We start from the raw sequence: 11,641 nt of genomic DNA, 5'->3' as shown, positions 1-11,641 counted from the left end.
ATCAGAGAAATGGAGAATTCTATCTCCACCCTATCTTTACAACATGCCTATATGTGTACAAATAAGAGAAATGCAATCTCATACTCAACGGTGAAGTCAAAAGTCTTGCTTGACTTTCTGCCACAATCTGCTTATTTACCATGTAACGCTTTGCCGGAGAAATACCAGAGGGAGCAGGTCTGCAGATGCACGGGGAAGGCTTTAGAAGGGACTTAATAGACCATTTCCACATCAAATTTCTATGAATAACCAACAGGCACTTTACAAAACAAAACTCAGCTTTATTAAGCAAGTATTTATTGTGCAATTACAGACTTGAAAGCAGGGAATTTAGACCTTGCTGTGATTATTATCAGACATACGGAGGTTGCTAGCAGGTTGTCTCTCCTTTCGTAGCTGAAGTGAGAACTGTGCAGCCTGGGCAGCTGGCTGATGCTGAACTTCAGAGTGCCGAAGCCTGGGACTAACCAAAATCCAAGGAGTGGATAGGATGCAGATTGTAAAAATAACTGAGCTGCCACTGAGTAAAACTCTGCATGGCTTTGGTTTATAGGACTTATGTTGTGCAGTGCACTTATTATGCATTGAACAACTAAACGGTATACAGAAAACAAAAGCTTACAGCATTGAGCGATGTCGTATGGATAATATACACTGAATACGCTAGCAGTAGCCTCAGACTTTCCCATGCTAAAGTGCCTTCTCCCAGCTTTAACGATCCAGAGACACCCCGAGGTCACTGCACTGATGGATTCCTGGGACTAACGTGCTGCTGTCACCAGTCGCTCGCTGCTCTCTGAGACGCTGCTGCCCGCCTGCTCCTGGCGGGACACAGCCTCCTTTCTTGCTTGCACTGTTGATGTCTGGCTTTGAAGTGCAGAAAAGAGTAAAACAGCCCTTCTGTTTCTGCAAGAGAGAGAATTTCAGTTGAGGATTGAACTTTGTTTCGCTAGACTGCTACCTTCAAAATGTGCTCTGTTAATAAGCAGTAGCATGGGGGTTAGAACAGCTCAGATCCCTTTGTGTGCTTATTTATAAAGGGCTGTTACACGACTGATCGTTGGGATGGACCTTTCTGGAGCCTATAGTAGATCTTACTTGCATTTGTCTCTTCTATTAATCCTCCGTATATTGCAGTTCTGTTCACATAATCTCATCAGTAGAGAGTGTCATAAAAGATGATGGGATGTAGCTCACTTCATGTAGCTTTTGTGGAGGACTTTGCTACCTTTGAGGAACATTCTTTATTGCAGGATCTAACAGCAATACTTCTTGCTGCTCATGTATAATGTGATGCAAAAGGTAACAATTTAGCTAGTCCAGAATGAATCCAAGCTACGGTCACATAAGATGACACTTTCATGATTGTACTCTGCTCACCTACAAAAGGAACATCTCCACAGTCTGCTCTCTGCCAACAAAGCTGCTTAAACTGACCTGCCTGGGCTGAGTCCGGCACAGGGGACGGCCCTTCAGGCCGCAGAGTTGTCCTGTCTACGCTTGGCTGTGGACCAGCCTGTGGTCGGCCCTTTGCTCGTGGTCAGAGCTGAGACCCAGCTGAAAAGCCCTAATCCCAGCTGAGGGAGGTGTTTGGTTCCAGTGTGATTCCCAGTGAGCAGCTTTGAGTAACTGTAGAGTTTGATATGACAGGTCCATGCTTGGCTTCCTCTCACACACTCCTTGGGCAACCCTGTTGTAATCGTCAAAGTTGGATCCAGAGTCACTGCACTGGCCTTAACGGAAGCTGAAAGATTATTTCTTCCTTGAAGATGGTTTAGTTAAGGCTTTTTCTGATGCAAAAGCCCTGTGAGTCAATTCATTTCATGTCCAGTTACTTTGCTATTTGTGCCTTTCCCTTTTTCATGCCATAATGGGATTAATTAAAAGCAGCTAGTGATTGGATTGCAGAGCACTTACCGCTGGCCATGTGGGGAGCCCGGTGGCTGCCGCCTCATCACATGATCAAGCAAACTCCAGTTTGCCCAGTGCCACAGTGAGAAGAGTGTTTACTGGCTTTCATTGGAACAAGAACTTCTGATTTGAAGTGACTGTTGGAAATGGAAGAATCAGAAGAGAAAGAATTAAAAAGAGAAAGAGTAATATTTACGATCATTCTGCAGGTGAATCAAAATGTGTTTTTTAATATAAAGAACATCAGCTGCTGAAAGCAAAGCAGAGCTGGGTGCAAGTCGACGCTGCAGCAAAGGCAGGGTGCAGTCACGCAGCACCAGCTGAGCAATTGGCAGCAGCAGCTTTACCCGGGGGCAGTTTCAGTTGCTGGAGAGCACACGCGCTGGAGCCAACGGTGTGTGGCAGCCGGGTGCTGCTGCCTCAGCTCGCCGCGAGCTTTGCCACACAGCCTGGGCAATGTGCCTCACCCGATGCTCCTACGAGCATGGCGGACACTTGGCATGGCTATGCAGCCGCTCGCGTTTGCTTCTGTCCTTATTCCTCCCTCCTTTCTACCTCCACCTAGGGCTGGCAACTTATGTGCTGGGTAACTCCTTCCAGAGATGCTTATTCCCATATACTTTGTTGGAAATTATGGCTAATGACTTGGATACCTACTGGGATTTTGCCGATTTTTTAAGAAGCACTGTCTCGGAGCAGAAGGAGGTCTTTGTTTTCTCGTGCCCCACGCAGGCTGGACTGCAGCCGCAAGAAGTTCTGGTTGGCGGGCTGTGGTTATCCGGCACGACCAGGCTGCTGCCCGTGGGCAGCGCTCCGTTCTCCAGGTGGCTTTGCAGCTTTCCCTCTCTCATTCCTGTGTCTTGCTCCTGCTGAGAGGGAGGGTTTGGAGAGCCCCGTGTGGGCGCCAGCGGGAGGGACGTGTCCCTGTCTTCGGTTGGCGTTTCTGGCCGGCTGGCCACCATGGGCGTGTTGGGTCTGGACGGCTCGGAGACTCGTATAACGGGGAGGGTGCTTTCAGCCGCTGCGTGGCCGTTCATGTGGAGCTTCTTCATATGGTGCACGACGACTGTGGCGTTGAAGGCTTGCTGGGGAAGAAGACAAAAACCCCGCGGTGAGCACCTAGCGATGCCAGGCTGGGCGGGCGCGGGGGGACGGAGGGGCTGTCCCCCCCGGCGGTGGCTGTGCGCCGTGGGCAGCGCGGCACTGGGTACACTGACTCTCTGTTGGCACAATACGTGGGAAGTGGGACGTGCTCGTTCCTGGCACAAACACTGCGGTTTCCATTGAGCACAAACTGTGGATGCTTTTGAAGATTACAGCCACGTCTACGGGAGGAAATCAGGGGAACAGCTGTAAATTACCCCGTGGTGTGAAACGGAGACTAGAGCTGAATTTTGAATGCAAGTATTTAAAATGCTGTCGCACACGTGGTTCCTATGGCATTCCTCTCTCCACCTAAATTCTTACTAAAACACTTGATATAAATGAAGTGCCAATTTATCTTCAAGACTGAAAGGAGGAAAAGCTGGATTAAACTCACAACGAGATCTGCTGATGGAGCACCAATTTCGCTCCCTCAGTGTAACAGCGATAATCCTTTCCCGCTCCCCTTTACTTTCTTGGCGAGGCCGCTCTAGTGCGCTGTGTGTGGTAAAGCTACCAGTATGCATTGCAGCAGGGAACGTTGGTCCAAACATAGTATAAACAGTAACTGCATGCAATTTTCAGGCAGCCTTTGGAGGATCTCAGCTTCTGGGTGCTTACCCACACAGCTGAAGCCGTGCTTATTGCTGGATGGCAGCGACTGGCGTTTGTTAGTGAAATGGCTCTGGGCTCCCACCAGCAAACGACTTACCCTCCATTTGCTCTTTGCAAAGTTTTTCTGAATCTGAGCGCTGACAGATGGGTATATGTCACGGTGAAGGGCTGTATTTCCATTAATCCTGCAGATGGGGAGAGAAGAAAATGGGCTCGTAGGCAGATGGCATTTGTAAGGCATTCCACATTCTGGAGGCAACTAACTGCTTTGTACGTTCAATCAGCAATAATTAAACCCAAAGGAAAAACAGCAACAAAATGTAACACAAACACACACTTCAAAGCCTGGGAAAGCTCAGGATGGGATTTCTTCTTTGCCTCTGTTTAGGGAGGCAAATATGCACAAATTGCATCTTTAATTATTCATCATTTTCTTTCTTTGCACATAAAAAGAAACACCCAGGGCCACGCGGAGGCAGACGGTGACGTTAGTAACGGGGGCGGGGGAGACACCCCTGTTCTCAGCTGCCAGCGGGCACGTGGAGCGGGACGCGGGGGCTGGTGAATCCCCGTGGCCACCCGGTACTGCCGTGGCCCCGGCGCTCTCACCAGGGGTGCCGCAGGGCTTCTTCGCAGGTAAACCTCGTGTTCGGGTCTTTCTCCAGTAGATGTCTGATGAAATCCTTGGCTGTTTGGGAGGGGAGAAGAAGCAGAGAGAAAAGGTTATTTTCTCCTTGTTCCAAGATACGATCCTAACAGGACACAGCGAACACTAGTGGATAAACATCGCAAAGGTCAGCCCCGAGGAGGAGGTGCTCGTACTGCTTCATTGCTGCATTAGAGGGAGATGTTTGTAGTGAAGGGCTCCAGGTGAAAGAACCTTAACTGGGAATGTACCGAACTTCACACTTACACTATGTGAATTTAAGCTGAATTATTCAGCTAAAAAATAACTCTAAAAACCATCAGAAAGTGCAAACTGAGCAGATTTAGAAGTTGCCCTAAACAGCAATTATCTCCCTTTATTGTTATTTTTTTTTCCTTCTTTTTGCAGGGAGAGTTGTGGTGTTTGTTGTGAAGTCCTAACAAACCTCCTGCTGGTTTTGTTTGTATGTATAAAAGATTGATGTTCAAAATATGCTGCCAAGATGCTGCTTCAGTGGACTCTGTGCAGGTGAGCTCCACGAGCAGGTTAGTGGGCTGGGAGGGGGCAGTGGTGGCTGGCGTGGCTCGCTGCGTTGTCATAAGGAGACGTGACCCGATGGGAAAAAAAGCCACGGGGAAAAGAAAAAAGGAAAAAAACAACAACTCCAAAACCCCCTAAAAAAACAAAACCAGGGTGGAAAAACCCTGAAGTTCCCCTGCTTCCAAGGAAAACCTAAGCCACTCTGAGCTCACTAACTGTTTGTGGAAATGAGAGTTTGGGTAACAGAGGCTTCAGCCGTGGCTGCTGCGTTCCGGGCAGGACGCGAAGCACCGCAGCTCTGCCAGTGCAGCTCGGCTGTGGCAGCGTTGCCCCTGCGGCGCGGGAGCCTCTGCCATCGGTTCCCACCTCTGGGGGTTTGCTGCTGTGTGTGTGACTCACTTCAATGCCTCATCCTTTCCCATCCCTGCCCAGGCAAGCGCCGGGTGCCGGGGGGGTGCCAGGGGTGCGTGGGGCTCAGCTGGCGCAGGATCGTGCCCGCGGGTGGCAGCGCTGGGGATTGCAGCGTGGGAGGGAGCGTGGTGTTCCCAGCGCCAGGGCTTTACCTGACTCGGAGATATCATCCCAAAACGGAGACTCAAACTCAAAGTAGCCTTCCTTAATCTTTTCAAAGAGTTTGGATTCGGTCTCTTCGTAGAAAGGAGGATATCCGCACAGCCTGGAACAGAGCAGAAAGCCAGCGGTCCTTCAGCGCCAGCGTCCACATCAGCGCAGGCTCCTCCGCAGCCCGGCCAGGCTGGGCACACGCGGGCAACACGAGTGAGTGAGTAACAGGAGGCTGCTCTATCCATCCATCTGTCCCTCACATCTAAGTGTATCGCTAAAGCTGCAGAAAAGAGTTAAAAACTTAACTGCAGCAGCGAAAGGACAAAGCCACAGCTGGTACGTAGCTGCATGGTGTGGGAGGAAATGAAACAAAAAGTACCGAGGAAGACTGAATGGTATTTGTAGGCAACTGAAAAAAACAAAGCATAGGATAAGGCACATAATAGAGAAAATGTGATTCCTTTCATCTCCGCTACAGTACTTGATTCCCCACATCTCTTTAATTTCTATGGTCTAGTGAATCTGTGCAAAGGAAGAATACACTGATGCTGTATTCCCGCAGCAAAATGGGAGGTCCGGTATCGCCCCCACTTGCACTGCCACTCTGCAGAGGGGTATGAAGCGATGGAGGAGTTGGGACACTCATGGAAAAATAAGTGGGATGCTGTTTGCTCTTACTCACAGGATATAGGTGATGACTCCAATGGACCAGCAGTCTACGGCTTTGCTGTATGGTTTCTGGGCGAGGACTTCGGGGGCTGCAGAACAGCAAAACCAATTGAAAATTCTAAGCAATAATAAATTATCCAATACTGGAAAAAGCAGTAGTTTCTTGTACACTTGGTCTCTCGGGTGCCAGTGCAGAGAATCAGCCCGTAACAGCCCTGTGTACCAGTTGGATTGGTCTGTGCTTTTTTTTTATCTATTTTTTGCGGTTGAATAGAAAGAACCACTGACAATTTCTGCCTGCATCCTCAGGTTTTAACCAGTTACCTGTGGATCAAGCTAATGCCGTCTAGTAGACATTAAACAAAATCCCACTGTGTTAAAATGATTTTTGTAATTTTTCAATAAATACATGACTAATGCTGAAATATATTGCTCTTAAAATTATCCTTTTCTTTGCACTTTTAAACATTCTGGGATTTTGCCATCTCTACACTCATTTGCAACCCAGTCTTTATGTGGTCCACGCAGTGCATCTGTGAGTAGCATGTTCCTGTTAACATAATTATGTATTTTTTTTCCTTTTGCTAGGCAATGTACTGTACGTGCACAACCTTTTTTCTAAGCAGTCCACCAGCACAAGCCCATTCCTGGTCCTTGGCTTACCAACGTATCCCGGAGTCCCACAGGCGGTGGACATGATGCCGTTCTGCTCCATTTTGGACAAGCCAAAGTCCGTGATCATGATTTTGGAGTTCTCTTCGGGAGTAAGGTAAAGAAGGTTTTCAGGCTGTGAACACAGAGCGGTCAGGGGTTGAAATGTGTGGTAGAAAAATGGCAAGGAGCAACAGAAAGTCAAGGGGCAGAGCAGGTAAAGCCTGCGGTGATGCCAACTCCCCGAGGCACTGCTGGTCCTCCGGGACAGCGCTCACCTTCAGGTCGCGGTGAACTATTCCGTTTTCATGGAGGTACTTCACTGCTGTCAGGACCTGGTGGATCACCACACTCGCATCTTTCTCGGTGTAAACTCCGCGTTCCAAAATTCGGTCAAATAGCTCTCCCCCAGATACCCTGTGAAATGGTAGTTCAGAAAGAAAAAGACTGAAAAGCAAATTAAACACAGCTCCTCATGCTTTCCTGTACAAGGCGAGATAACTTTCTGGTCCTTTTACAACCCCACCTACAGCAGAACCGTTCCTTGGGTGGCAGTTTTTGTGAGGCTGAGAGGCCGATGGACACTTTCGAGTGCGATTTCGGGGTACCTGTAAGCATTACTGGTAAACCTAGGGAATTTGGGTAAGGTTACGAGGCAGTTCTCCACAGGTCTGAGCCGCAGGCGTCCAGCACCGTGGGCAGGACTGCCTCCGGGCTCTGCTGCACAAGCAGATATATGTTTTTCAGCTTCCTTTAGCTGAATTTGCAAGTTAGCAGTGGCAGCCGGGTGCTCAGAGCTGCTTTCTCTGCAGCTGACATGTTGCCCATTTTCATTTCTAGAAACCCTGCATGGCACAGCTTTAATTAGAAATACTTCTGTCTCTGCCCTGCTAAACTGTGATGAATTAATTTGCATAAATAGATCCTAATCTTGGTTTAAAAACTTGCTGCTAAAAGGAGCATGGGCCAAGGCAGCATGAGAAGTGTCCCGGTTAGTTCAAACCATGCGGCTGTCGCCTCGTTAGCGGGAGGTGTTTGAATGGCTCTTGGGTGTGCAACTGCTGCACGTGAGTGACTCCGGCGTGTAGATGCTGAGACACGGTGCATCACCCTGGTCCTGCCGCTCATCTTCCTCTGTGGCCCACAAAGAAACGGCTCTGCTGATACTTACAGCTGCATGACCAGGTAGAAGTGGGTTGTGCTCTCGTAAATATCTTCTAAAGTCACGATGTTTTCGTGCTTTATTCTGCAAAGATAAGTGCAGGTCAGAAACAAACCTGGCAAGGACAAAGTGGCTTTTCAAGTGGGCAACCCAACAGTCATCTTGCTTTAATCCCCAGTGAAAGTTCACTGGGCTGTTCCGTGGCTGATCCTCCTCTCCCTGTGGGGCAAAGGATTGTTGACGCCGCTGCAAACTCCCTTCGGAGCTCCAGGGATCAGCAGCGAGGACCAGACCCTTTGTTTTTAAGCAGCTGCCTGTTCACGCTCAGTGCATCAGGTCTGTTACTTGGACGGCAAAAGCATTAACTCTGGTTCTCCCTTCCCCAGGTACGGCTCTGCTTCATCTCTTTCCCTCCACAGGCGTGGGGCAGTACGGCTGTCGGGGTCACAAAGCCAGCGGGGGAATGAGAGAGGAAACTCTACTAATCTAGTAATTCACAGGAATATTTACATATTCTTTGAAAAGAAATACTTATATCTTTGTATTATTCTTACTGTAGAGCCACACATCTTGGGAAAGCACATTTGTTCTACTTTACATTACAATGTATATATACTCACTTTTTCAGCACTGCTATTTCGTTCTCCAAGCTGCTCTCCCTTGTGAGAGGAGACTTCTTGATGCATTTCAGAGCAAAGAGTTTGCCAGTGCTTCTCTGCTTCACTAGGAAAACTTCTGAAAAGGCACCTCTGCAGAGGGGAGAAGTAGTTGTATTTCAGCAGATGCTGCTGCTGTGAACTGGAAGGATACTTACGGAGAAAAAGAGGAAAAAGCAATGTAGTAGTAATTTAACCCTAAGTGAATGCTGATTGTAAAGCCAGAACTCATCTCCTGCAGCCCCAAACTTAGGATATTCAGTGCCAGATTATGAAATATGTAGGAAAAAACAATCAATTTTCTCCGTTTGTAGAGAAAACAGTATTTTTGCATAGTTCATCATGAAGCTGTGCTGACATAGTGAACAAAAAAGATCCCCGCAATGAAATTAAATCACATTCTTCAGTCTGTCTGTAAAGAGAGTCCAGTGTTTCATCCCAGCGTGTGCCAGGCTGTGGGTGCACTGCTGCCATGCCAGGCTCGGAGCACCCACATTTCGGCACATGCCTCGGGTGGGCGATTCTGTGATTCTCTGGGTGCAGGAGGAGGCACCGGCCACGGTCCCGCAGCCTTTCAAGGAGCCTTTGCACTTGAATCCCTTGGGAGTGGGTGATTTTCCCAGGCGAAGTGCCGGCCCAGCTGAGGGGCTGTGTCGATGTCCGCCGCACTAATGGGGCAGTCGGCAGCGCGGGGGCTCGGTGGGGTTAACAGCGCCCGTGGAAAGATCAGCAGCCTCCACTCTACTGGGGCCAAATTCCTGCTTAATACAAATCGCGTTTCCTCAAAGCCCCCATCGTCTTAAACCAGTCCTTCACTTTCCCTGGTCAGCATTCCCCTGAGGGCTGAGGCAGCTGAATTGCAGTGAGGAGACCCGATTATGTTGCAGTTTGGGTGTATCAACCGATGTTCTATATATCTAAAGTGCAAAGTAGCTGGATAACCTCAGTTAATATTTTCATTCAGCATCTAATGTGCTTTCCTTTCTGCAGAGACTGCTAATACCTGTGTACCCTTAGTCACAAAGTGACAATGAGTGTCATGTTCATTCCTGATAAGGTGAAGCCCAGGGCAGCGATGAGCAGGTATTTATAACATGCCTAAAGCTCACAATCCTGTTAAAGGTTTGTCTTAGGCAGCTGAACACGTGTCTCGGGGTAGTGACAGTGCATACTTTGCCAGGTCAGTCCTCAATAATCCTCATCAAATGAGCAACAGATTAATTGATGGCAGTTAAATGGAACTTGCCACTGAGTCTGCAAAGCCCTGGAGGGAGCTGGAGGGGGGAGGGAGGGAGGGAGGTGAGTGCAGTGGAAGCACCTCTTGGTTGGGATGCTGTTGCAGCAAACCCAATAAATAAGGGCAGAAAACCTCCTATAATCCATTAAATAAAGAATCCGGCATAGTGTGCTGATAGATTGGCTGAGCGTGGAGCTGTACCCATCTGGCATGCGGCGCTTTGCTCGTGTGTCTTCGTTAGCGAGCGGCAGCCGGCGATGAGGCAGGGGCAGCGGGAGCCGAGGCAGCTCCTCCCTCTGCTCAGCTTCCCTCCTCCGCCGTGGGCCCCTGGGTCCGCACCCGAAACAACGGGCACCACCACTGGGGCTGGGAGGAACTGGGCTCTGCCAGGACTGCTTCTGAGCAAGGACGAGGGATTCCTTTTAAAAAAACAACCAAAAAAACCCCATACAAAACCCCCACAGATTTTTGGGAAGGCATCCCAACAGCTGAATTGGAATCTTTGTTTCACTCGGTAAATTGTATGCAATGATCTTCTCTCTGACCCAAAAAGTAATCTGTGTTGGGACCTTTTCTTTCTTTCGCACATTTTTCTCCTTTTACGTATTTGAGCTCTGCAGGCTGTTCAGGGAAATGCCTTTCAAGTTCCTGAGAGCTCTCAGGGAATAGGCAGGGACATCCTCACTAAGGTCCCTAATCCAACAGCTGTGGATGCTGGGGGAAGGTGATAGTAAGTTTCCAGGTAGTTTTTAGGTCCCAGATCTTCATTTATATTCTTCGGCTAGCTGAAATGGTGCATGTGGAAAAAATCCCAATTTCTAATGCTAAATTTTCCTATTAATGTAATAGTAGGAAATGAACAACCTACAAATCAGATGCTGGGGCATCTGTTCTATATATCTGTCCCAAACAGTTTATAATAATTATGCCCCTTATTAAAAAATGATGAATCAAGAAGTTGGCTAGGAGAGAACAAAGCTTTTTCTAACCTCTTTCCTTTAGAGAAAGCTGTTGGATAATTTAAGTAATTCCTGAGGCTGACCAGGAAGGTGATAATTTAAAATGTTGCCCAGCTCTGGAGTAGCTGTTTCTCAGGAGCTTTGCTGTGGGTTCTAAAGTCGCAGAAAATTTGGCTGTGACAGAACTCGCTGGTGGGGGTAATTCAATTCCTCCTCCACCACCTTGGAAATGTTTTCTTGTCTCAGTCACATGAATAGGCAAATTAAGCTGTTAACTCACTGAGAAGTATTGTACAACTTAAACATCCTTGTTCTTGGTTCATCCCTCCACTGAGTCAGGCTTTATGAGCTAAATATACAACTTATTATTATAATACCTCTCTCAGAGCCATCCCTTGACCTTGCTTGACCTTGCAGCAGCAGCAGACCAGTGTGCTTGGCAGAAAAAGAGCAAAAACCGAGCTGAGCTGCCGTGCCGGCTGCGAGGGGCAGGGGGAGAGGGCAGAGCAGACCCGGAGCCGGCCGTGGGGCTGGTGGGACGGAGCTGCTGCGGTGCCGCGTGGCAAGTGCGAGCCATCAATCAGAGCAGCGGCGATGGAGCGCCCAGCCCTCGCCTCAGGATCGTTGCCTGACTCAGAGGGAGATGTTTTCTCGTGACCTTGGCCAGTGCTGGGAGGGGACTCGCTGCCCTGGGCTGGGAAGGTGGGATCTGGAGGGGGCTGTGTCTGGAGAGCGGCTGTGGTACTTACGATCCCAGGGCCTCCATGAAAATGAATGTTTTTCGGATGTTGCTTGTCTGTTTCTTCCAGGAGCTGCTGTCATCCTCTTCCTTGCGACCCATCTCCTCCAGAGTGGAAGCAGGGAAGGCTGTGAGGAAGAGGAGGAGGA

The 11,641-nt window shown here is 48.8% G+C and overlaps 1 protein-coding gene across 1 annotated transcript; it reads right to left on the bottom strand.

Moving 5' to 3' along the window:
* Positions 1 to 260: 260 nt before the first annotated feature.
* Positions 261 to 11,594, bottom strand: CAMK1G (calcium/calmodulin-dependent protein kinase IG). The gene is made up of 12 exons (XM_009888427.1): positions 11,503 to 11,594; positions 8,522 to 8,650; positions 7,911 to 7,985; positions 7,018 to 7,156; positions 6,752 to 6,875; positions 6,102 to 6,177; positions 5,419 to 5,531; positions 4,279 to 4,357; positions 3,767 to 3,854; positions 2,569 to 2,996; positions 1,918 to 2,048; positions 261 to 906 (listed from the first exon to the last, which is right to left on the bottom strand). Exons 1-11 carry the CDS (start codon positions 11,592 to 11,594, stop codon positions 1,955 to 1,957), a joined length of 1,437 nt encoding a protein of 478 aa, XP_009886729.1. The 3' UTR covers positions 261 to 906; positions 1,918 to 1,954.
* Between the last annotated feature and the right edge of the window lie 47 nt (positions 11,595 to 11,641).

Source organism: Charadrius vociferus, unplaced genomic scaffold, assembly GCF_000708025.1.
Source record: "Charadrius vociferus isolate BGI_N301 unplaced genomic scaffold, ASM70802v2 scaffold1077, whole genome shotgun sequence".
Taxonomy (NCBI): domain Eukaryota; kingdom Metazoa; phylum Chordata; class Aves; order Charadriiformes; family Charadriidae; genus Charadrius; species Charadrius vociferus.
The sequence above is the reverse complement of the archived record's forward strand: the minus strand, read 5'-3'. Positions and strand labels throughout refer to the sequence as shown.

Bases quoted from the DNA above. Each gene is read 5' to 3' on its own strand.
- CAMK1G (XM_009888427.1), bottom strand. From the start codon at position 11,594: ATGGGTCGCAAGGAAGAGGATGACAGCAGCTCCTGGAAGAAACAGACA. The intron at 6,178-6,751 runs GTAAGCCAAGGA...GCTGTTCTGCAG, and splicing joins TGGGACTCCGGGATACGTTG to CCCCCGAAGTCCTCGCCCAG. The intron at 4,358-5,418 runs GTAAAGCCCTGG...CCTCCCAAACAG, and splicing joins GGATGATATCTCCGAGTCAG to CCAAGGATTTCATCAGACAT.